At 40.3% G+C, this 24,438-nt stretch overlaps 2 protein-coding genes across 3 annotated transcripts in view; one reads left to right on the top strand and one right to left on the bottom strand.

Moving 5' to 3' along the window:
- Positions 1-24,438, bottom strand: part of rftn1a (raftlin, lipid raft linker 1a) — a 40,201-nt gene that overhangs the window by 3,718 nt on the left and 12,045 nt on the right. The window contains exons 4-14 of one of the 2 annotated variants that reach the window (XM_077508205.1): positions 20,165-20,348; positions 18,506-18,617; positions 13,477-14,101; positions 13,186-13,389; positions 12,702-12,811; positions 11,670-11,773; positions 10,734-10,809; positions 6,996-10,441; positions 6,732-6,923; positions 2,097-2,256; positions 1,827-1,905 (exon numbers count right to left, since the gene is read on the bottom strand). In XM_077508205.1, the coding sequence (XP_077364331.1) occupies positions 10,031-10,441; positions 10,734-10,809; positions 11,670-11,773; positions 12,702-12,811; positions 13,186-13,389; positions 13,477-14,101; positions 18,506-18,617; positions 20,165-20,348 (1,826 nt within the window). In that variant the 3' untranslated portion in view covers positions 1,827-1,905; positions 2,097-2,256; positions 6,732-6,923; positions 6,996-10,030. Of the gene's footprint in view, positions 1-1,826; positions 1,906-2,096; positions 2,257-2,280; positions 4,993-6,731; positions 6,924-6,995; positions 10,442-10,733; positions 10,810-11,669; positions 11,774-12,701; positions 12,812-13,185; positions 13,390-13,476; positions 14,102-18,505; positions 18,618-20,164; positions 20,349-24,438 lie in introns of those variants that run through there. The other variant, XM_077508206.1, reaches the window with a different exon arrangement.
- oxnad1 (oxidoreductase NAD-binding domain containing 1) lies at positions 1,543-8,347 on the top strand. Its single transcript, XM_077508210.1, has 8 exons — positions 1,543-1,692; positions 2,134-2,246; positions 3,027-3,093; positions 3,171-3,274; positions 4,817-4,958; positions 6,671-6,916; positions 7,011-7,119; positions 7,204-8,347. The coding sequence occupies exons 2-8, from the start codon at positions 2,140-2,142 to the stop codon at positions 7,359-7,361; spliced, it is 933 nt and encodes a 310-aa protein (XP_077364336.1). The 5' UTR covers positions 1,543-1,692; positions 2,134-2,139; the 3' UTR covers positions 7,362-8,347.

The following is a 24,438-nucleotide window of genomic DNA, read 5'->3' as shown; positions in this document are numbered from 1 at the left end:
AGTGAGGCTGTTGGTGGCATTTCATTTCATTTCATTAAATGGACTCCAATACTGACATTATACAGCATCATATCATGCGATTAGTGTTGCCAACTCAGCATTCATTGTGGATTTTCCTTTCCCAGATGTGGTTCTTTTTTTTTTTTTTTCTCTGAACTGTGGGCCGGTGAAACCCTTAAAATAAACTTGTCTTGAATGAGTTTGTTTTCCAGTCAGCCATTTTTTTTTATAGTGCTTGTCCTCATTTCTGAAACCAAACTCTTAAGCTTGAAGCTGCAAATCATCTACATGTAATAACTGTCCTTTTTTTAACCTCATGTTTATAATAGAATTACTGTATATCAATTTATACATACATAAGAAAACATATAATCTACGGTGCCTATGTCTGCACTTCTGCCTCGAGGGCGATGACACTAATGAGTCATCACGATTCCTGCGACACATGTGCGTACGAGCCAAGTTAGTCACTGTCAAAACGATACACCTGAAAATGTCTTTTTGCCGTTGTGGCGGAATTGAACAACAGGTCGAACCGAGGTGTGCGAGCCATGGGAACGAGAGCACAAGGCAGCCAGTTGAACTGGTAGGGTCAGCTTGCAAAACACCTCAAAGGAAGTGAGAGCGCTTACTGAGGTTAAGAACTGTTGTGATTTCCAAGCAGTCCTGCTTTTTCAGGTAACAAAGTAGGCCCACGAAAGCCAGACTTTCCTAGTCGGGAAAAACTGGAGACCATAACATTATTTAACAAGGAAAAAAAACAACTCTTGTCCATTTGGGAGGAACAGGCCGACCGAGTGTCAGTGTTTATTTTGCCAGTTTCATTGGGAGTTTGTAAAAATGTGGTTCTAGATCTTAGCTATTTTGTTTATATCTCTAAGCACAAACTAGGTTTACATTTCATTTTGGCATTAAACATGACTTTACTTGGGTACACCTTGTTCAGACAAACAATATCCACACCCAGGTAGGTTATCACAGTGCTTAAATTTGCATTGTCAAGCTTGGTTGTGACAGACAACCAGTCACTTAGTGAGCATCCACACCCTTCACATAAAGCTACCACATGATGTGGGCATAACTTTGATCATGTTTTATATACAAAAGCTGCCCGTTTTTTTCCAATTATTTTTTTAAACACAGCAATAACATGTGCACTGACTTTGAGCCAGTGATAAATTAATGCATCACTGCAACTTGTTTCAGATTTTAAACATTTTTTCAAGATTAGAGATCAATGCCGAACAAAGATAGAATGAACAATAGTCAACACATAAAAAAAAAAGGCAGGGGTGAAGTCCAATAATTATAGTTATATTCAATGGCTAAAAACATTAATTTTCAGCAGGCATTACAGACAGTCACATTTGTTTTTATCCATTTCCCCGCTCTTTATTACCTGCATAACGTTTGTGATTCTATATTTTAGCCACGAGAAGCACTTTATGAGTCACCTCTGTGAGAATCGCTCTATCATAAAATATACTGAACTCTTTCAAATGAAAGGTGAAGGTGATAGTGCTTAAAAGCGTACACCAGGGGGCGACAAACGTCACAGTGACGCAATGTAAACAAAAATGAGCCCGAAGAAGAAATTACAACTGTCCTGTAATGTTAACGTGACCAAGGTTGTTAACATATTATAGGAGACAGACATGAACATATTTTGACAAAAAGAGCCATATCCTTAAGGTAAGTCGAATTTTCTGGCTATTGATTACCATCGCGAGTTTTTGGGGGGGTTTGTGAGATCTAATCGGGATTCTTGCTAGCATCGTAAGCTAATGAGCTAACGGGTAACACCGGCATAAATGAGAAGCTCATACCGTGAGACGACGAAAACGCTCTGTAATGATCGATCACATGACGCCGTGTTGGGTCGACTGTTCAGTTTATGCTCGTTTCCTAGAGGGGGGAAAAAGTAGTAATAACTTCACTGTTCGTGTCGGTTAACCTCACTCTTAACTTCAACTCTAAATACATAAGACAAGACAAGTTACAACAGTGGTGTAGTAATACCAATCAGTAGTGTAATAGTGTTTATTAACATGTTAGGATGTTTTGTTCATGTCTTACGCCGTTGTTTGACAACTCACGCGAGATGTTATTGGCTGCGCATTGATATCTCCACAGGTAGAGATGAGCGTCCACTGCGTCCTGACGTCCGCTGGCCGGAGCTTCTCTTTATCGTGTCCCGCAGTCGGCCTACTTCGCCGGCTCATACCTGCTTCGTGTCACATCACACGGTGAGTCCACCTGATAAAAATTGTTCTTAGTTTTAGTGTTATTTTCCCAGATGTTCACTTCCGAACTTCTAAAGATGACAAAAATGTAGTCCCTTACTACTATCGTCGGATCTACTTATTGAGCAAAGGCACAATATTTTACATGGAAAAACTCTCACAGCACAATACCAAACAAAAATGTCACAAAAGTATTGAAATACTGTCTCAATTTACTCTCAACTTTAGTGTGAAATTAGAGCCCGTTTAGTTCAACATAAAACAACCACAAATTGAAAATACTCACACAAACAGATGTTAAATATTCATTTTTGGTCCAATCTAGTGAAATTTGACATATCCAAATTATCATAGTGTTTTGGAATCATCACAGTAGTCAGCATCTCAGCATAATTGATTGTGAATAACTTTAGTGTTCTACACTAGAAAGTCATGATTGTTGCAAGTCATCATGCATTGTTATAAAATATATTTGCTACATATGAAAATGTAAAAAAATGTACATATTTTGCAAAATGTTTAAGTTTTTTGTTTGTTTTTTTACGTATATGAAGAGGAATTTGTGGACATCAGTGTGGTCTTGTTCACAATAAAATGATTCAATGCAAGAGCTGTGTTATTCATTTTGTGAAATATTTTGTCACAGCTCATGTATTGGACCATTACTGACAAGTGCAAAGTCCACTTTTCATTTTCAAACCAGTTACCTATGATACTATCTTGAAGACCAACTACAGACTGCATTTTTATTATTATTATTTATTTAATTTATTTTTTTATTAGAGGTAACATGTCCTCCAAAAGACAAATGGACCATCTAGAGAGGACGGCAAGCAACCAAAGACAAAGTGTAAGATGATACATTTTATCCACAGGCCAGTTATAACGTGCAAATCAAAAAGCTTAACCCCTGAACCCCACACGCAGGCTGTGTATGCTGCTCAAGTATGCGGCATCATGAATGAGTCGGAGTCGGTAAAACGTCTCAGGTTAACCACCCATCCGGACTTTAACTTCAAGGCGGGACAATGGTGAGTAGAGACACAGTATTGTAAGTTTTTTTTCTTCATACTTAGCGTCAGGAGTAACTATGGTTTCTTATTGCGCATGTAGCCTGCAGTGCTTTTATACACCAGGTGGGGGCAGTGTTTCATTCACCATGGCACAAGCAAGGGTTTTTTTGTAAAGGTGAACTGAAGTCAGCATTAATTATTTATTTATGAATAATATATAGTAAAATGAGTGTTTATCATCATTTGTAGAGGATCACCCACCATAACGCCTTAAGGGAATTTGTCTGCTTAAATTCATGGAATTGTAGATAACTTTACTGATATTTTATTAGTAATTACCAAATAAGTGTATTCAGTGCTGCAGCCGTATCGACGCATGCCTTCACGTGGCTCTTGCAAGAATAACAACAAATGATCAATCTCAGAATAAACAAGTTCTGTCTTCACGGGGGTGCGCGTCTGTCAGTCAGCTCTGCCAGTGTTAATGAGCAGAACGCATACACGAGCGCATACTGTAGGTGGGCGGCGGCGAGATATAAAAACCCAGCAGCCAGTTCCCCCTGCAGCGCTTGATAATGAATGTAAATACATGGAAAGCCTCGAGTTTGTGAGAAAAAGGGGGCTGCTAAGTTGTTCGTCTCCAGGTGGTAGAAGAAGAAGCGGCTGAGGCTGAGGAGACGCTGGTGGGTGGAACATGCGTGGTTCTTTTCGCAGCAGATCCATATTCATGACGCTGGAGGTTGAGCGAAACAGACGGTCATTGTTTGCTCTGAGTTATTGTTGGGGGTCACGTGTTGAAGGTCGCCATGTCACCACTATTTTAAGACTGGCATGCTGGATTGTAGTTTCAGCATTCTAGAACCGTCGTCCTTACTGAGGTCAAAGGCCACACTCTCGCCACACAATCCCACATTGACCTTCAGCTCAGCATGTTTGTGCTCTCCAGTCAAGCATTGAGTCGAACAGTCAGGCTTTCTCTTGGTCTGCCATTGTGGCGCGGGAGGCAAGCTATAAGGGAAATCAAACTGATCTGACAAGAATCGAGGCAATATTGCTTGAAAGCAGTGGGCAGAATGCATGCCGATCTACTCTTCTGGAAGCCACAACGTGTGAAAGCTGATCCGAGGTCAGCGAAGACGCTACTGGTGAACGAGAAAAAATGCGCTTGCCTTGGCTGCTCGCCTGGCGTGGTGAGCCTGCTGGTGGCGTCTGGGGACCGATTCACCAGTTCCAAATGACTGGGACTAGCCACAATCTACACACGGACATTCAAGATGAACTGAGCAAGCAATGTCTGGGATAGTCTGGGATGGATGGATGGATAATGAAATGAATTAATGTCTATTCTAAACAATGTATATGACTGATGCGTTTTAGTAATGGATCGATGGGGACGGGTCTCGAATAAGAAATCGGCTTCTACCCGTCAGCCCTTCTTTCGGATTTCAATGTTGCAAATTATGTGATGTGATCGATGTAGCCTGTAATGTGTCCGAACGGAAAAAATGAATATAACAAAACAAACCAAACAAAGTGATAATCCGTCTTTTTGTTTTGCAGGGTGGACTTCTTCATCCCCGGCGTGGACAAGGTGGGCGGTTTCTCCATGTGCTCCAGCCCAGGGCTGCTGCAGAGGGAAGGCGTCGTGGAGCTGGCCGTCAAATTTGCCAATCACCCGCCGGCACGTTGGGTTCACACGGAGGTGAGTGGATGATGATACGTTCTGTCATTTATTCCTAATCAGGAACATTCTTGATTGGATTGGGAGATACTGGAGATGTCAAATATGTGTTCGAAGTGGGAGGTTTGGTGTGTATGTGTTGCTACACTGCAGCAATAGCAAACTCACTCCCTTAATCTGTTTCCTCAAGAGAACACTGGATTTTTTTTTCTTAATCTCCAAGTTACTGTATGAATGTGAACAATGTGTCCTCCCAGCTCTTTTTCTGTTTGTTTGTCTACAGCTCCTGTGTGTGACGGCGAGGCAGAGTAAGTGGAAGTAGTGTGAGACGCGTGTTTGGAGACACTGTGCGATCCTTTGATCCTGTTTGTTGTTTGAAACCGTTTTCTCTCCCATGAGCCGTAACGGTGCGGCAACTGCGCTATCAGTTTACGACGAGTGGGTGCGTTTTTTTTTGTGTGTGTTTGTGCTCAGGCTCAGATGTGTACGAAAGTATATTTACTGCTTATTTAACATCAAAAGACTTCCTTGGTGTAACCTGCCAAGCTGTCATCACAGCCTGTAGAGCTGCAGGTTTGGTGTGTGTGCGCACTACCTGGTATAGATCAGTGGCTTGCTCTGATCTTAGTTTCAGTGTGTGTTTTTGTTGTCATATCGAAGGCGAAAAGGTCAGCACGGGAGTTAAGCGCTTGTCTATCTTTCTGTCTTGACTATAGAACAGCAGTGGCAGACTCGTTTTCATCCTGGGCCACTTTCGTAGTTACAGTTTGCCCTCAGAGGTCGATTAGAAGTCTCAAGCTACAAATATATACTCGTCGGGACTGAAATGTTTTAAGAAACATTATTTTGAAGTAGAGAGTTACATTGTTAAAAAATACATTAATCATTTTGGAGTAGGGAGGTACTTTGGGGGAAAAAAACAAACAAAACATTTTTATTCAAAAGAAATTTCAGGAAATATTTTGAAGTAGGGGAGATACTTTGAACAAAAAAAATTACAATAACTATCTGTATTTAGAAGTAGAGGGTTACTTTTAAAGAAAGAAAAATACCGGTACATTAAGTATTTTGAAGTAGGGAGTTACTTAAAAACAAACATTATTTTGAAGTAGGGATTTAGGAAGTTACTTTAAAGAAAAAACAAAACAAAAAAAACCCCGAAATAGTTTGGAGTCGTGAGTAACTTTGAAAAAAAACAAGCAAAAAACATTTTACTTCGAAAGAAATCAAATTAAGTATTTTGAAGTAGGAAGTTACTTAAGAAAAAAATACATTCAATATTTTGAAGTAGGGAGTTACTTTATAAAATTACATTAAATATTTTTAACTAAGAAGTTACTTTGAAAAAAATATCTTAAATATTTTGTAGTAGCGAGTAACTTGGTGGTGGGGGGAAGGGGTGGGGAAAATCACATTTTACTTCGAAAGAAATTCTATTAAATATTTTTGAAGTACGGAGTTACTTTAGAAAAAAAAAATCATTCAATATTTTTGAAGCAGCGAGTTACATTAAGTATTTTGAAGTAGGAGTTACTTTGAAAAACAAATACATTAAATCTTTTGGAGGATGGAGTTACTTTGGAAAAAAAAATACATGTTGCTTCGACATAAATTCCATTAAGTGTTTTGAAGTAGAAAATAACTTCAGAGGAAAAAAAAAATACACGAAAAATTTTGAAGTAGGGAGTTACTTTTCAATCTCGCTGTAATCTCTCTTCTGCTTCCTCCCACAGTGCACTCTGGGCTCTCAAGTGGCGGTGCGCGTCGGCGGCGACTTCTACTTTGACCCCTCACCTTCGGACCCCGCCGTAGATCTGCTGCTGGTCGCCGGCGGCGTGGGCATCAACCCGCTGTTCTCCATTTTGTCGCACGTGGCCGATTTGCTGCAGCTCAGCCGAGCATCCGGCGGGCGGGCCTACAACATCGGCTCAGTCCACCTCTGCTATAGCGCTAAGACCACCGAGGAGCTGCTCTTCAAGGTGGATCCTGGAGAGTTTATAATCATGATATTAAAAACTTTTTTTTTTAAATTGCTGTTTTAACATGATTGTTTCCTACCTTCTGCTGCCCAAGAATCCAATCCTGCGGGTGTGCAGGGAGTTTCCAGACAAGTTGACTTGTGAATTCCATGTCACCCAGCAGAGCACAGATATCGAGCCACATCTTCAGCCTTTTGTCAATCGTAAGTAATACACAGTAATCAAAAACGATATAAGATATATCCTTTTGAATCAGACATGACAAAGAATGACTGCCCTGTTCTTAGGTCGAAGAATCGCAGAAGAAGAGTTGCGGACGCACGTGGACCCCCAGAGGACTTTGTGTTACCTATGTGGACCTCCACCCATGATTGAGGCCATTTCCCAAACCCTCGTGAACCTTGGCCTACCGCAAGACAGAATTCTCTTCGAGAAATGGTGGTAGCTGCTCCTACCTCTCCGTGGTGAACGCCACCATGTTGTTGTCCGGGATCTGGTTCCCTTTTTCGGGGTTCTTGATGCGTTTGCGTGGTGGAAGTTGAAAGGCGGCAGAATTAATCAAGTGATGTGGAGCGGTGGAAGTGCTCATACAGCTGCTGGAACCTGCACACTGACACACAGGAGCTGACAGTACTTTCATTAATTTTATCTGTGAAGATGTAATGTGCTTTTAGTCACCCTGCTGGTCCAATATTTATCGACTTAAAATGGGTGAAACCTCATTTCCAGTTCTATCATTTTAGACTAAGATTACATTTAAAGCTGTAGTTTCCCCATTGTTTGAGCTCTATTTTGCAGTTACACTTTACAACTGGTCTGACATGGAAACAGTTTTATTTATTTACATATTGTGTGCTTGAGTGCTCATCTACATTTTACACCTCTGAGTAAATCATTGCAGGCCACATGTTGGTTGATTTTCTGTGTTTTGACTTGCGCACACTCTTGCTCAGTCACACACAAGCAGTATTACATGGCTCAGTGAGAAACCCACAGCGTAACTGTAATGGAGCCTCCAGGTGGCCCCTGATTGGCCCGCATCCCTAAACCTCCCGCGGAGACTGTCGCGAGCTTCTCGTGGGCGTCTCAGCAGGGCTGCCATTGTCGATTCATTTGAGTTGTTCCACGAGGGACATGTTCTATGCCGTAATGTGATGATTGCATTTGAAATAAATGACGGGGAACGCTTAATTTACTTCAGCTTTTATGTAAATACATGTTACACACAACAGGTGGTGAAGAAAATAAATAAATAGCACTGTACACAATTCCTATTTTACAAAGTCAATTGACCCAAAATGCACTCATCTGCCATGATAACAACCGGTACACTTGCACAAGTGAATAACTCATTTTTTGATATAGCTGAGATTGGATTCCATAAGCCTACTGAAAGCAGATGGTCTAATAAATATAAACATGACTCCTTCACCTATGGTGCCGAAATATTTATATAAATGGGAACATGTGATTTCTTCTTGGCAAATGCAATGAAATGTTAAATATTTTTGGAAGTTGACTTGAAATGGAAAACTGCATTTCTATAAATCACTGTTCAATGAGGAGTTAAAGATGGCACGTCATGGTAAAAGATGCTTTTCAGGAAAAATATGCCTGCTAAATGTAAAAAAAAGTTATAATTAAATGCTGTGAGAAACACACTCAACACACTTGATGTGCACCAGCTGACCACAATACAAAGTATTTTTTTTCTTTTACTTTGAGTAACATGACCCTAAAGTGTTGTATACAAAGTAGACTAATTACATATAGCAATCCTAGTGATGTCATGTCCATGTTGGACAATCTCAATAGGAGTCAAGTAGCAAACTAGGCAACAGAATGGATAATAATAATAAAAAAAAAAAAAAAAAAAGCTCAGACTTGTATCTCATCTTCTAAGCACATCAATTAGCAACAGTGAGCCAAAAAGCAGCCAAGTGCACAACACATTCCTATTTAAGAGCTAAGACCTCACAGCTTCATGTATGCTCCTAAAATGGAGACGATGGATGCACAGTATTAGGTACAGCAGCATCCAATACGAGAGTCGTATCAAAGATACAATGCTCACTTTTGGTTGACACCGTCAAATTATTATTTCAGCAGCACTATTAATAACGTTATTATTGTGCAGGTATTGTACAGTGATGTAAAACTGCACTTTAGCGACAAGCTATTTGAAAATATTAGACAGTACTATAGTGAAATGAAGCATTACTTTGTTTTACTCAAATACATTGGTTTTGAATTGTACCTATTGTAGATCAATATCTTGTCATCTGTCCTTGTGACACTTTTTGGAGTAGGAAATCTGTAATTTCACAACATTACCATTAAGACTTACAGTCCAGAATGCTTTTAAAAATGTTGAAGATGTACTGTGGCATCCATCTCTGAAATAGTAGATATTAATTTAATAATACCCCTCTTACAGTGTCAATCAAATTCCAGCATTATAGTTATGAGATTGAGCAAGTAAATCAAAGGCAGATGGATGAGAATAAATTGTCTAGCTCAGGGATAAGGCAACTGGCGGTCAGTGGACTGCATCTAACCACACAGAGGCCCCTGGATTCGTGATAAAAATAAATAAATAAAAATCAAACCCCAAAATTTCATTGTTTTGTTTTTTTTGTGAAAAACAAGGGGTAAATAGGCCAAAAATCCTGGGGAAAAAAATGAAAATAGCCAAAATATTTGAATAATTCTAGAAAAATATGCAAGTAATTCAGGGGTCAACTGCAGTTTGAAGTTGTAATTTCACCATTAACCATTAGATGGCAGGCATGGCTGAGTTGCACTTACGTGTCCTATATTACAAAGTGAGTAGGCCTAAAGATAGTACCTCAAATTGAGGTCCTCAGTAATACTGTATTAACAATTTGGGGCCTAAAAATACATAAACTGAGTTGGGTTTCTGTTCAGCAGTTTTGTGCCATCCTTGAACGGTAATTTTTATGCAAATGCATTGAAAAAAAATTAAAATTAATATTTTGTTTGCTTCAAAATCCGTTTGTTGTTGGGGAAGGATAGTGGATCTTTTATACATGCGTTGAGAAAGACCCATTCCGAATCTTTTGTCAATTAAACTCACATTTCAGCTCAAATACATCAACAGACACCAGAAAAGAGTTGGTGTTTGATGCGCTCGTCTGACTTTACCTCCTCTTTGACTCCGCCGCCGTCTCTGTGGCACACGTCTGTCCACCTCACCGACTTCTCCCGCTTGGATGTCAGAACGCTGTCAATATCCGTCTCCTCCTCGTCCTCCTCGCCTTCTACAGACGCCAGGCTGCCCGAGAGGAAGCGGAGGCCCTTTTGATGCGCGTCCTCGTCGGCCTCCTCGCTCCATCCTTCCGTCCGTCCTCTGGCCCAGCTCCTCCTCCCCTCCACGCCGTCCTCTTTTATGTGTCTCAACTTGGCCATCTCCGTCTCCGAGACGAGGGACCTGTCCTCGCCCTCCTCGAGCATCTCTCCACATGAGTGTTTTTTTGTCTTGTGGCGACCTCGGAGGTTCAGCATCTGAAATAAAATGGAGGCGTTTGACAGATTTCAGCTGTGCCTCATCTTTTTTTTTTTTTTTTTTTTTTGGTTTTTGTTCTCGCTTTCCCTGTAGACACCTGACAAAATGCAACAAAGCCTCTCGCTGATGATTCTTTCTGTACACCGTGAGGCATTTGACTATTATTAGACTATGTTTAATTGTATATTCCATATTTAGCAGCTTGACTTCGTAAAGGCACCTCATGTAACATTATGCAAAGCCACACTTAGGCGTGACAGATTTGTGGTAATGATGGAGCCTGCCACCAACCTTGAAGTCTTTTCTCTTGCGCTGCAAAACGGGTCTCTGAAGGAAGAGAATTTGCTTAGTCGACAAACTCCCATCACTGCAGACACAGATGAAGAAAAAGAAAAAGCGGCCCGTTTTATTCCTTCAAGCTGGAATGTGATGATGCATTGAAAATTATTTCTTTTGTTCAGTGCGTTTTGAAACACGACAGGTTACAAGGCGAAGAGATCAGCCGGCGCGCTTTTGGCTGACAGATTGAAAAAGTGGTTTCATGTTGAGACATCCAGCATATGATCGGGATTTGTTAGATCTCGCACCATCTGTATTGTGTTTGGTAGGTAGCTCTGTCAACCCTAATCCTTATTAAGACTGGAGCAAAAAACACTGCACGATGAAACATCGGAGTTCTCATTAGGGAAGTAAAAATAAAGTGCAGTGTTTTTGATCACTGCTGTACCATTTTATGACGAAAGTTTGGCATTGTTGTTGTACATGATGAATGTGGGAAATGAATGGATGTTCCCTAGCATATCAATACAGATAGAAATTAGAATAGAAAATTGCCCATAATTTCATGCAATTTGAAGGAAAATGCTAATTTGGGATATATAGATATTTTTTATAAAATGACCAACATTTTAAATGCTTAAGGCAGTTACAATAAATTATAGATATTTTCCTGACCAATTAATGAATTTGAGGCATTTTCTACACTTGTCATTTCGGCAAGAATAGTAGTAGTACTGCCATCTGCATCTGTAGGTCACCTCCAGAATGATACTGTTGTGAAAGGTGTCATTCTTTTGGCCTATCTGCCTTTTACGTTGGATAAAATACATAATTATGCATTTTCAGCCTAATGATGACCTCAACCCTTCACTTGCATTCCGACCTCTGCGGACCCCATGAATAAAATTAAATAACTCGTAGGGCAGACTGGTGACGTAGTGTCTGTACCTGTTGGTCTTGACAATGGGTGTGGGTAATACACACATGAGCCTCCATCCATAGGGAGCAAGAGACTGCAGCAGCGGGATGTAGTCTGCCTTCACCACCACACCCTGACCAGGAGAAACAGTCAGCAAAAAGACAATATAAAACCATGCAACGGTGCCACATCTGTATGAGTTTTAGAATCAATATTTATACAAAAATGACAAAAGATCGAATAAAATGCCACTTATTATTTAATGTATTATTGACTACAGATCGCGATGGATGTGTTTTGCTAGTGGAACTGGGCTGGTTCTGAGCAACCAATCAGAGGGCAGAAAATTTCTGACATTGTTGTGGGCCAGCCATCTGGCCCTCTGAGTCAAATTCTGAATCTGATCGATTCAAGACACAGTCCCATTGCTAAGATAGAGTTACATCAGCCAGCACTACTGATTCTGAAGGCAATGTGCAGACTTGATCGTCATGGCAACACAGAGAGGCTTAAATCTGATTGGGCAAAAAAACAAAACAAAACAAAAGAACATTGAGACACACACAAAGCAGTGCAGCCCCCCCAAAAAAAGAAAAAAAAGATGGGAATAAAAGGAACAAATTTATACAACTTAATGGAACAAAAATTTGAATTTAGGTTGTAAATGTTCAGTGAATGTAAAATCTCTACACACCCCTGTACAAAGGCTAAGTTTTTGTGATATAAAACAACCTCAAGATTCAAGAAGAGGGAGTATAAATGTAGTTACACAAGTGTGCACACCCTCATAACTGGCAACGTCGCATTCAAACCCATGATAAATGGGAGTCAACGTCCGCCTCCATGTTAAGTGCCTCTGATTAACCCCAAATCAAGTTTAGATGTTCTGCTTTCTAAGCAGTGTACCCAATTGACCCTGCACGTTTTCTGTGCCAAGCTAATAATGTTTGTGAAGACAGTTTTTTTTTTTTTTTTTTTTATTATAATAACTGTAATTATATTGCGCAAGTGTGACTAATATTAAAAATGTGTCAGAGTGGAGGAAACGCGAAGGAACTCACATTGATGACAGTCCACTGCTCTACCACGATGGCGTCGTAGGAGGTGCTTGTGGTCTCCTCTGTCGAGTTGTGGAAAATGAACACACTGTCTACCGATGAAACCCCATTATCTACAGAGAGAAATAAGATGGCGCTCTGAGAAGTGGAGGATGCTCGTGATCTGCTCAGCTCCTCTGACCCCATCGGGATCTCAGCCCACTCTCTTCTTTTTGTCATAAACCACCTCATTCCACACGTGGATGAACACTCATTTCCAATGTCTCACACTGCTGCTGACCTGTTGCACAATAACAATCACACCTCATGTTGCGACATGGCAGCCAATTACAGGCATGACAGCCAGAGCAGCAAGCTACAAAACTGAACAAACAGGAATATATATCCAAATAAAAAAGAAAAATAATCCTGTTTTCTACTTTTTTTTCCCACCAATTCCAAACAAAATGATCAAATAACTTCCCCACATGAGTCTATGGTGCTTTACCGCTCTCCTCTCTGAGGTGGAAGAAGCCGTCAATGAGTTGGGCGCCGTTGGTAAAGTGCTGAGTCATGTGGTCGAGCCAATCGCCATCGACTTCTGTAACAAGCCCCGCCTCCTTTTGAACTCTCAAGGGCACTCTAAGCGAGTAGAACCTCAAAGATGTGTCAAGTTCGCCCGTAGAGTTGTATAAGGCAAACAGTTGGAGCCCTACATGGAAACAGATTATTATTATTATTTTTTTTAATTAACTCGATATTGGGATCAAACAGGAAGTGATATCATCAAGATACTCACGAGCCTGTGCTGTTTCCGAGTTTTTCACGCAAATATGGTTGTTGTTCCAAATAAGGTCCGGTGCTGATTCTTTTCGGTCTCGCCGACTTGCAGGTTTGGAATTCCTCTCCGGGGTTTCTCTAAGCTCCGTTGGGCTACACTCCTCTTGTCCGTTTGTTTCTGGACTCTCTCGGGTCTCGGCCAGGTTCTGACTTTCACGTTGTTGAACTGCGTCTGTGTGATATGAAGGTTGGCTTGTTGCTTCAAGTGACTCTCTGTGGGGGATCAGCGAGGTCTGAATCCGCTCGTCTGATGCCTTTGGGTTGACTTCTGAAGGCCGAGCGGGGACGTCTGCTGCTTCTGAGCCCAGCGCAGGCTTGTGATCCCGTGCAGTGTGTTCTACACTATCACGGTGTCGCTCGAGAGTTTCAAAGGAGAGGCCGGCGGTCTCCGAGTCATTATGGCGCGGTTCTGAAGGATCTGTTGGGCTGGAGTTGGTGCTGAGGGGGTGTCGGTGAATAGGGGAGGGGCTGGAGTGCAAGGAGGACAACTCATCGGGGTCCCAGTTAGCCGTGAAGCAGGGCGCCCCTCCTGGCTGCTGGAGAAAGCCCACAAACATCACCCCTTGCTCTGCTACATCCTGGATCTGGAGGGCAATAAGAATGCGACAAATCTTAAAATCAAACTGTCGGATAATTTTACCACATAGACAAAAGTATTGGGACAAGCTATAACAGCTTCCTTAGAGTAATTCATAGTTTAAAGAATAATCTATCCGTCTGATTTTCACCAGCAAGCATCAATCAGACGCTGTTAGGCGATGTACGCTTCTTGTCTGTCATCTGATCAAACCATTCCGTTCCCTATCCAAGGTTGTCTACGCTTAGCAGAAACGGCGAATGTCTTTCCCCTTCGGCGAGCTGTGTCATTGCTCGTCGCAGAATACTTCATTTGAAGGCCGAAATAGATTCTCGTTATAAGCATAAGTGGCAAAAGTACCGCACTAACTCCACACTTAAATAGAAGGACAGATACTAGTGTTAAAAAATATAAAACTCTGGTACTCTGTACTCTCATCATGTGCATGAGTGAGTAAAAATGCATTTTTACTGTCAATTATATACAATAACCATTTTGATAACTTGGCAGTTGGCACCATCAATCAATGAAAATCTTGTCGTCTCATGTCGTCATCTGCGGCGTTTGAAATAAGTAACAAGCCTATTTTGACATTTGAAGTAAGGAGAACAAAGTACAGAGAACCGTTTTCAAATGTACGGAGTAAAAGTCATGAGAAAATATTCAAATATACAAATACCTGACAAATCTACTCAAGTACATTTACTTCCCATCACAGCTTTCAACAGGATGTTCACTTCTAACACCTACCTGCTCTTTATTTTCATGACATGAAAAGGGTTTTATATTTTGTGAACGTGATTTGAAGTTTGTCAAAGAGTTCTCACCAATTTTCTGTTTGTAATATTGAGGTTTTACTTTTCAGCTATCATAAAATAAGCCTTCCACAAACTGTTCCAAGGTTTTTCCATTTTACTTCACTTAATTTAACTGGATATTTAAAAAAAAAAAAAAAATCAACAAAATAACTAATTAGAACAAAATGTCTATTTTCGTGCAAATTTTTCTCAGCTACAATACAATGAAATGCTGAACTTCTATCACACACACACAAAAAAAGACAATATTAAAGATGAAAAGCGTATGTCAAGTAATGGATTAAAATCACCACAGAGGATCTCATTAGATTGCTCTATCTTTGATATGATGTTCAAATTTGTTTTACATTGATATCGTCATGAAAAACATTTGTCCATTTAACATCAATCATGGTAACGCACATAATTTATTCACCATTTACACGCGGCCACTACATATTCTATTTAGACGACGTGAGCGCCTCATTTACACACACACAAAGGCAGAGATGGTATTCAGCTGAATTAGAACCATGCTAATCATGTGCAAAGATCAAATATTCAAATGACAAAAGGACCTCATCTGTGCCCACCCATGTGTGTATGCTTATGCGTGTGTGCGTGAGAGAGAGCTGGTGTGTGTATGTCAGTTGATATTTGGGCTGACAGGCTTGACGGGAGAGAAATCAGTCTGCAAACTAGAGCGGCGCAATAATGAAGCACATCTTCCCCACTTACACACCTTTCTCACACCTCTATCATTAATACCTGTGCGATGCGCACACACTAAATGTGTGTTAGGACGCACACACAAAAAAAAAAGCTGCAGATTAGCGTATAAAAGTGTACAACTGTGAGTGGAGACAGATTGAGAGTGGGAGGGTTGGCGAGTGCTCGCAGAAAGGAAGATGGCAAAATTGAACATGCACGCACCCGCACAATCAGTCTGGATGCTTATCTTGAACCCTCCTGCTTCTCGCATCTGATTGGCTATTCATATCACGCCGCTGGAGCCGATCACATTAGACTCCGTGATGCGCATTTTCCATCCAATCAGGTTTCCTTTTGTGCACGCTCTTTGGGCGTTCAGATGCAAATCTATTCAATAGAGCACATTTTCATTTCCCATTGTTAGGTTGGGGGGCGAATTTATAAGCAGGGGTGGGAGTCAAAAGTGATGTTCGCCAGGCAACTGAAGGGTTAAGCAAAGTATCACGTGTTCACTGAACAGCAACGGATGCAACAAGTGGGAATGTTGTGCTTACACTTGGATTTAATTGTTTTGAACTCAAAACTGGATTACAGTAAACCCGTGATCTCTATTGCGGGTTGCAGGTCCGGTTATTTATATTTATATTAATTTATAACTTGTTCAGCCTCACATTTATTTTGGTTGTATTTCCAGTGTGCGGCACAGTTTTTGAAACAAGCATGAAAACAGGAAGTATTTCAGCTCAGCCTCGTTTTTGCTAAAGATTACTCAATGTTAAATTCTTTTAATGCTGCTTTTTATACCAACAAAAAGCAACAACTAAGTAGATTTTTTTTTAAAAAACATTATTTATTTATTTTTAATGTAGACTGATTGGGTACATTGTTAAACCACTTGTACAGCATTTTTGTTTTTCCTCAATATGTGTTTAAATGTGTTTATATTAAGGGCGTTTAAAGTCCAGAAAAAAAAATAAACAGATATTACTGTATTGCAAATTTCACTTATTACTGGGGAGGTCTGAAATCCTCGCAATGGAGAGGCGATAACTGTAGTTAAATTGCAAGTAGGGCTGCAAAATTAATGGGAACAGAGAATCTTTCTTTCAATGTTGCAGTATAATCATGGTCAAGACAATCACAGTTAATAAAAATTTTGTTGCAATCAAATGCACTAATTCAGAGTTCCCATGCTATATCGCCTTTTACCTAAAATGGCTACCCAACACATTTTCAGAAATTTATAATGATCGTTTTAACAGGTTTTTAAACAAGCAGCCAAAATAAAATAAACAATAATTTATATATATATTATATTAATATTATATTATATTAATATTATATTATATTAATATATTATATTATATTAATATATATATATATATATATATATATATATATATATATATATATATATATATATATAAATATATAATTCCCAAAACTGATTTTGGCAATTATGCTACTAAGTAACCATGTTTTGCTGCCACCTTGTGGCAACTACAGACAATGAGAAACTTTTTAGGGGAAGCGTCAATTACTCATATTTTTGCTACTCGCAGCTGGGCACTACATCTCTGACATGATGTTTATTATTGTGGTAGTGGTATAGAACTGCACTGCATGATCATATAAATAGCCCTTCTCCATATGCTAAGCTAAGCATAATTTTTGTACTGGATTCATTAGACCAGTGGAGGTGTCCAAACTACGGCCCGCCATCCATTTTTCAGTGGCCCGCGACATATGCTTAAAAATGACATTTGCCTCAGTTAAAATAAATTAACAAAAACAAAAATGTTTGGAGATGGTCACAGTAAGAAGGGAGGGTGTCGAAAAACAAAGGTGCCATTAAACTTTATTTTAGTTCACGAAAACAAACGAAATAAGTAAAACTAAAATTCAAACCACAATTTTGTTAATAAAAACAAAAGTGCTTTTTGAAAAACGAAAACTAACAAACTACATTTTATGTTTACAAAACTAACTATAATTATAGCAAACATGTCCATCGTTTTCGTCTTTGGTAATTAATTTAATGCATGAGCCTTTGGGGATATTTTCAAATGTGATTTTTAGTAGATTTATTTTGATATTAACCAGAATAATGACGATTGAAAGTATGTCACACAGAAGTGACGTCATCTAGCAGCAGCCAATAGAAAAGCACCTTCAGATGACATCGCTCCAATGGTGTTTTTTAAATATTGCGCACAAGTAAAACACATTAAAAAAAAAACTTTAAAAAAAAAAACTAAAAACTAAAACTAATACCGAAACTAACTAAACTAAAACTAAGCATTTATTAAAGAACTAAAACTAATAAAAACTAACAGAGCCACCCTGAAAACTAAGTAAAACTAACTAAATTTAAAAAATAAAACTCAAAACGAAATAAAAACTAAAATGAAAAATTCCAAAACTATAATAACCCTACTGCCATATTACAAATAAATTGGTTTATGTACTGTAGCATTTTTTTAAATATGCAAAAGCACAAATCAATTATTTGTACAATTTTTAGGACTAAACACAGTTTCTCTTCATAACATTATTTGGCCCTTGCGTCCGTCTGATTTTCTGTATGTGGCCCTCAAATGAAAAAGTTTGGACACGCCTGCATTAGACTGTCTAAGCTTATGGCCAAGTATTCACTGGGAAGTCTTATTTGTATTAGTTCACTGCCCTCCATTCACATTGCATCCAAACAGCAGAGTGATAGCATCAACAAAACGCTGCCAAAGAAGGCTTGTGGTAGCATGATTTTATAACACTGGCTTCTTTGATTGCGGACCACAAAGGGGAACATTATTCCTGAACTTGTGGCATCTGAATGCGAAAACACTTCTTGGGAAAAGTGAATAATACGGCGGCAGTTGGCACGTAGCCCCCGTTGGACTCACCCTCTTGACGTAGCTCTGAATCACCTCTGGGTCAGCCGCCTGATGACCGGCCGCGCACACGTCCGTCTCCAGACGATGCCGCCACCATCTCTTTTCCTGGCTTTTCTCCCAACTGCAAATTGGGAAATCAAAGCTTTCATAACAAACAGCACTCATCAAACATGAGGAAATTCACTTCAATTCTGTTCTCATGAAGCAGAAAATGTGGTCATGCTGTTTTAACATTAGCCTGAACGGCCTCCTCTGGGATGGTTTCCTTTTCATTATCACCCGGCGGCGCCATTACCCGCTTCCATTACACTTTGAACGTGTCCCCCGCTTTATAGGCTGTGGCAGACATTTTGCTCATGTTGGTGTGCGCTCACTCAACCGGAATGATCACAGCAGAACCATCGTGTCCGTTTTGGTAGGAAGTGGTTGATTTTTCCATTCCCCCGCAATCACAATAGATTTATTAGATGGAGGGAAAAAAAAAAAAAAAAAAGTCGGAAATTCAGCTCCCGCTGCAAGATGGGATCATAAAAGAAAATAATAATAAAAAGGGAGTATTGAAATATGCCTCTTCATATTTGGAATGAGGTCAGGGAGAAGGCCGTGGTAATATCATGCGCTCGCAGGCGCGAGTGACATTCCCGGCTAGATTTGAAACAGTTGATCTGTCAGTTTTTTCCTTTCAATTTTTTTTTTTTTTTTTTTATGAAAGGGACCAGCGGAGATGTGGAGATAAAAGGGCCCCGGTAAGAAGGGGGAAAAAAAGAAGAAGAAATAAAAAGGATGGAGGGCGACAAAAGAAAGAGCAGGGGGCATTCATCAATGAAGGGGATGAAAGAGTGAAGCGATGGTTTCACGCTTTCAGTGCCCCTCTGGTGGGGGCTGATGATGCAATCAGCCATCTCCACAGAGACAGGTGCCAGGCAGTTGCCGGACTGGCGGGCGAGGTGTATCAGAAGCCCAACACCTGCTTGCCTATTCCAATGCAATTAGGTGTGCATTTGAAAACAGCCACCTTTTGAATGAATTTCCTTTAATAAAAAAAAATTAAAAAAAGCAAAAAAAAAAAAAAACTCTAAGAACTGAACTAAACATGAATTCCGTGACGTTCAACAATAGGAAATGTCAAGGAAGTATTTAGCGATATAGACTATATATATAGATATAGATTATAATGCATCTTTGTTGTCTATGCCAGCAACGTATAGTGACAGGCAGAATAATTAAACGAATAATGAAAACTGTCTGCATGATGCATTTATCTATGTTTGTGCACCTAATATTTTGGCCAATGAGCATAAGAGTGTGTAACCTACATGGTAACGTGTATCAATTATAGTTAAAAGTGAAAGAATTAGGGCAGCGAGCTGCAGTCAAACATTTCTCCTGCTTGACTCATCTGCTGTAATTTGACATGAAAAGATGAAGGTAAGCTGCAGACACTCACGCTGGTGATAAAGCTTCTCCTTGTCACATCAATGAAGTCACAAAAGCAGCAAAGTAGTTTGTAAATTTGTTTGCAATGACTATTATGAGAGCGCGCAACATTGCCTCATAATAGCCCAAATTAGGGCTCAATTACATTAAATATGATGGTTTATCACTCAGCCATCCATTTTTTTTATAGAAAAGAAAAGAACAATGTCGTATTTCTCTCATCTCGTATACCTTGGGGTTTCTCGTACCAGCACAGCCCGGTGGAGCTGCCGCTGGATGTGGGCGTGGTGAGGGCCGCAGGGGTGCACAAACGGGTGGACGGAGACCAGGACGAAACCCTGCGAGTAGAGCTCTCGGACCTGGACGGGAAGTTCTCGGACTGAAGACAGGCAGAGCACCGACGACACCGACACCTCTGGAGATGACAAGATGGAAACGTTACACCAAAGTAGATGAGGACTCTGAGCCTGAATGTGTTTATGATCATTCCCTCTGAGAAACAACATATGGTATCGTCACGCTAAATGGAAAACTAATTATTCGAGAACTCCCATCATCACTGTGGCCTTACCCGATTCTCAAGTGTGCAAAAGCTTTAATGTTGGGCTGTCCACACTGTTTTCATTTGTATTTTTTTTTAGCACATTGGTGACTTATTTAAAAATTTTCTTCTCCAACTGTATTGACAGATGTGATTTAAGCAGCAAGGTGATGGTCCACATTGTTTTTAAATCACCACATTACAGTTAGGTTGGTTAAAGGGAATAAAATGCAAAACAACCTGCCTCGACTTGTGTATAAAAGAACTTATGTATTGAAATTTAAAAAATAATAATAAAGACCAGCAGCTTACGCACATTTTTTTTTAATTTTTTTTTTAGGAAAGTTAAATGTCAGTGCCTTTTAGGAACTGAAGGAATGAACACACGTGACTTACGAATGATTAAAAACTCTTATAGTGGTCTCTCTTATTGCTTTGGTTCCACCAAAAGAGCCTGAGGTTTCTTAAAAGGCTTTTCACACTGCACTCGCCGTGTAATGCAGATGTCCTCGTCACGTCACGCCACGCCACCCGACGACGCTCCGTTCCATGAGTACCACCCCTCACCACATACAGAGTGAATGGGTGTGACAATGACAAGCTGCACTCAAGTACAGTGTGAAAAGGGCTTAAATGCCACTCGAAGTTGCTCTTAGTCTATTATAAAAAAAAAAAAAAAAAAAAAAGATGATTGTCGCAATGCAATAAACTCAAGTCACTCCAACATAGTTCTTTGGCACCAAGGTACCAAAAAATGACAAAGTCACAGGTTTATTGCTTTGGCCTGAGCACAAAAATGAAATAGGTTAGGATAGGTTTAAAAAATGTGTGAAAGCCGGATCTCAACTATACTTGTTTTGAACCGAAATTGAGGGATGACGTGTATGGCTGAATGACATTTTTTTTTTAGCGTATCTGTTAAGTTTACACACCAAAACATATAAGAATGACAACACAAGGATGAGAAGACAAGACTTATTCGTTTTTACTCGCAGCGAGGAGAGCAGAGTTGCCAGGTACAAGCTGTCAAAGATGCTCTGGCAATTTTCTTGCATCCTCTCTTTTTATTGGGGATTATTTCCTATCCAGTTACAAAAAAATAGCATAGTACTCTAAGGGGTGGGGAAAGTGCAACGCTGCATTATTTTAAACATATCTGTCTGCTTGGATGTAAGTGTGTTGCAAATAAGCATGTGATTGTCCATTAGCCATGAAAGTTCTTGTTTCCGTTTCTGCCCCAGATGGTGCGACTCATTTTAAACACAGCCACACTGTCTGGTACAGTTCATCAGAAAAAAAGCAGTTCACTTAAAGTTCATATGAGTGTAAAGCATTTTAGCAAATATATAAAATCTTAAATACACTTTAAACGTAACAGTATGGCACATGGAGGAGAGCCCTCCTCACCCGCCCCGCCCTCTCTCTATTACCACACACAATGAAAAGAACCGCCCCCCCACCCACGTCTCACTTCAGTGGAAACGGTTAGCGGAGCTTATCGTACAGACGCAAAACTGTCAGCGCAAATCCACGAGGGGCATGTTTATGAGAAGCGCCCTCTCGGGGTCAATGCATTGTCATCAGGCTGGCTTGTGTTAAACGCGCTTTTGGGAGCGAACGCCAGTGGCGGGATGCCGAGTGAAGCCAGGTGTGCGCTAGAGAGGATAGAAGACGTGAAGAAGTGTCACGTTTGCGCCTCAACGCTTGTCATGCCTCACATTCAGTCTCATTTGCATTGGTCTGGAGAAGAGAAAATAACCTGAATAAATTACAAAAAAAAAAAAAGGCACACGCGCATAGACAGAAGGGGAAAAAAAAATGTGAGCCATCTCATTTTCAATTTGTTCTCCATCATCTGGTGCGCTCACACAAGCCAGATGCACACAAGAATGTGCGCATATGAAACTGGCCATCACGGACACACACGCAGTCGAATAAGGTGAGAGGAGCGCATCCTCACATTTCTCCTTGTGTGGACCTGGCAACATGTCCACACAACAAAAAGGTGGCAAGTCAAGGATTCTGCCACACAAACAGAAAAAAGACAAGAACACACTCACCCACACACAAATTATTCCTCCAACAGGAAGAGAGGGGGGGGGGAAAGCGCATCTTGGCACACAAATATTTGGAAGCGGACGAGGCTTTCATCCACCAAACACATAAATGGGTGTCTGTGTGCACGTCTCCAGAACAGCATGGTAATGATTATATTAGCAGCTGGAGAACATGTTGGTTGGCGCTGGTGGTAAAGATCCAGTCATTAGTCGCCATTAGCTCTGCACGACGAGGCCTCGCTCACCCGTCGCCGTGATGAAACTTCTCATTCGGGCGCACGCAAGTTATCAGGGTGCAACGACGAGCACTTGGGAACGCCATTTATGCCATCTGCCACTGAGGGAAAACAACACACACAAAAACAGGCCAAAAAGAACCATGTGATGGCATGTGACATCACACAGGTGTACCTCATATGGTCAGTGGAAGTATATGTGTCACATTACCCTTGGCATATGCATGACTAGAGTGTTTTAAAGATTCTATATGAACTATAAAGTATGCACTGTGGCATAGCACCCAGCCAGTGTGCGTTCCAGAGAGAGGAAGCATTAAGCCTGCCAGGTGACGAATGAGGATTAGGGCTCCCAGGCGCCCTCAAGGCTTATCCTCGCCTTGCTGGAGGTTCACTTTTTATTCAGATTGCCCTCTAATGACTTGCAGAGGTTTCAGGCGGGGGATCTGCGCCAAAACGGTGGCTATAAAACAATCAACTTCCTGGAGCCAGGAGCTCCCTACAGCTCTGGGAATGCAGCCGCTGGCTACAAAAAGGTTGTTGGTCAGCATCTGTGGAGTGGGATCCACTTAAGAGGGAATGTGTCAGGGAAAAAACAGCTTGGAGCTTAAGCCAAGCTGTTTTATACCGAGCGACGCGGCCGGACACGATTCATGGTGCAGTGTGTCGGTTTCGAATTTTCACGAGTGGCAGACCTAAAATATTTTAGTCACAGGTGAACGGTGTTGCAACCTCGCAGATGTAACGGACAATCAGAAACACGATGACCTATCACATATGCTTTTACAACAAAAATTCTATTTCTGGATATGGAGGAACCACATCATGTATTGTATGGCCATCAAGCCATAACAATACATTATATATTAGGGTGCGACCGATTAATCGTCCAACCGAATTAAATGGTTGATTTTCGCAATTACATTAACTTTTTTGCCATTATTTTCCTTAAGTCATTCACTCCCAACTATTTTCATTGAAGCAACCAACCCCCTTCGCTCCCGGATGTTTTACTGGATTTTGACTAATTTTGTAAGGCCCACAGAATATTGTGTTCTATTGCTATACAAATATGGAACCTACCAAAGGCTCTTCTTTCATCAGAAAAAAAGTATATTTGTATGTTTTCGTTTTGCAGCAATTAGCATTAGAATATACAAAGTTTCAGCATTACTCACAAACCTATTGAAAACACTGGGGGAAAGAGGTTGTTGCAACATAGCCCTGGTTGATCTCTTATACTCTGCTGCCACCTTCTGGCCATTTTTTTAAAATAATGACTATTGCTTGAAGGGACCTCGTCAGGTCAGAGGCTGCATCAAAACTTTTTGTATGCTCTAGGTAGCATTAAAAAAAAATAAAAATAAAAATAAATAAATAAATAAATAAAAAAGTATAAATATGTTTTTGGGAGCTAATGACTTAAACATTACACAAAACAAAAATAATGACATTCAAACAAAAAACATGGATAATAATAATGAACTTTTTTTTTTTTTTAATTTGCAAAAATAAATAAATAAATAGTTGGTCGATAGTGTGTTTCTGTGAATTTCAGTCAGGCTTCCTTTTTTTGGACACACCGCAACTCACTGCCATCATGGCTGGCGATCGCTCGGTCGACGTGAAAGATGTCCCTTGAAAAGGAACTCTGTCATACTCCCGCTTTCA

This window comes from Festucalex cinctus, chromosome 19 (assembly GCF_051991245.1).
Source record: "Festucalex cinctus isolate MCC-2025b chromosome 19, RoL_Fcin_1.0, whole genome shotgun sequence".
In the NCBI taxonomy this organism is placed as follows: domain Eukaryota; kingdom Metazoa; phylum Chordata; class Actinopteri; order Syngnathiformes; family Syngnathidae; genus Festucalex; species Festucalex cinctus.
This window is presented reverse-complemented; position numbering and strand designations above follow the sequence as displayed.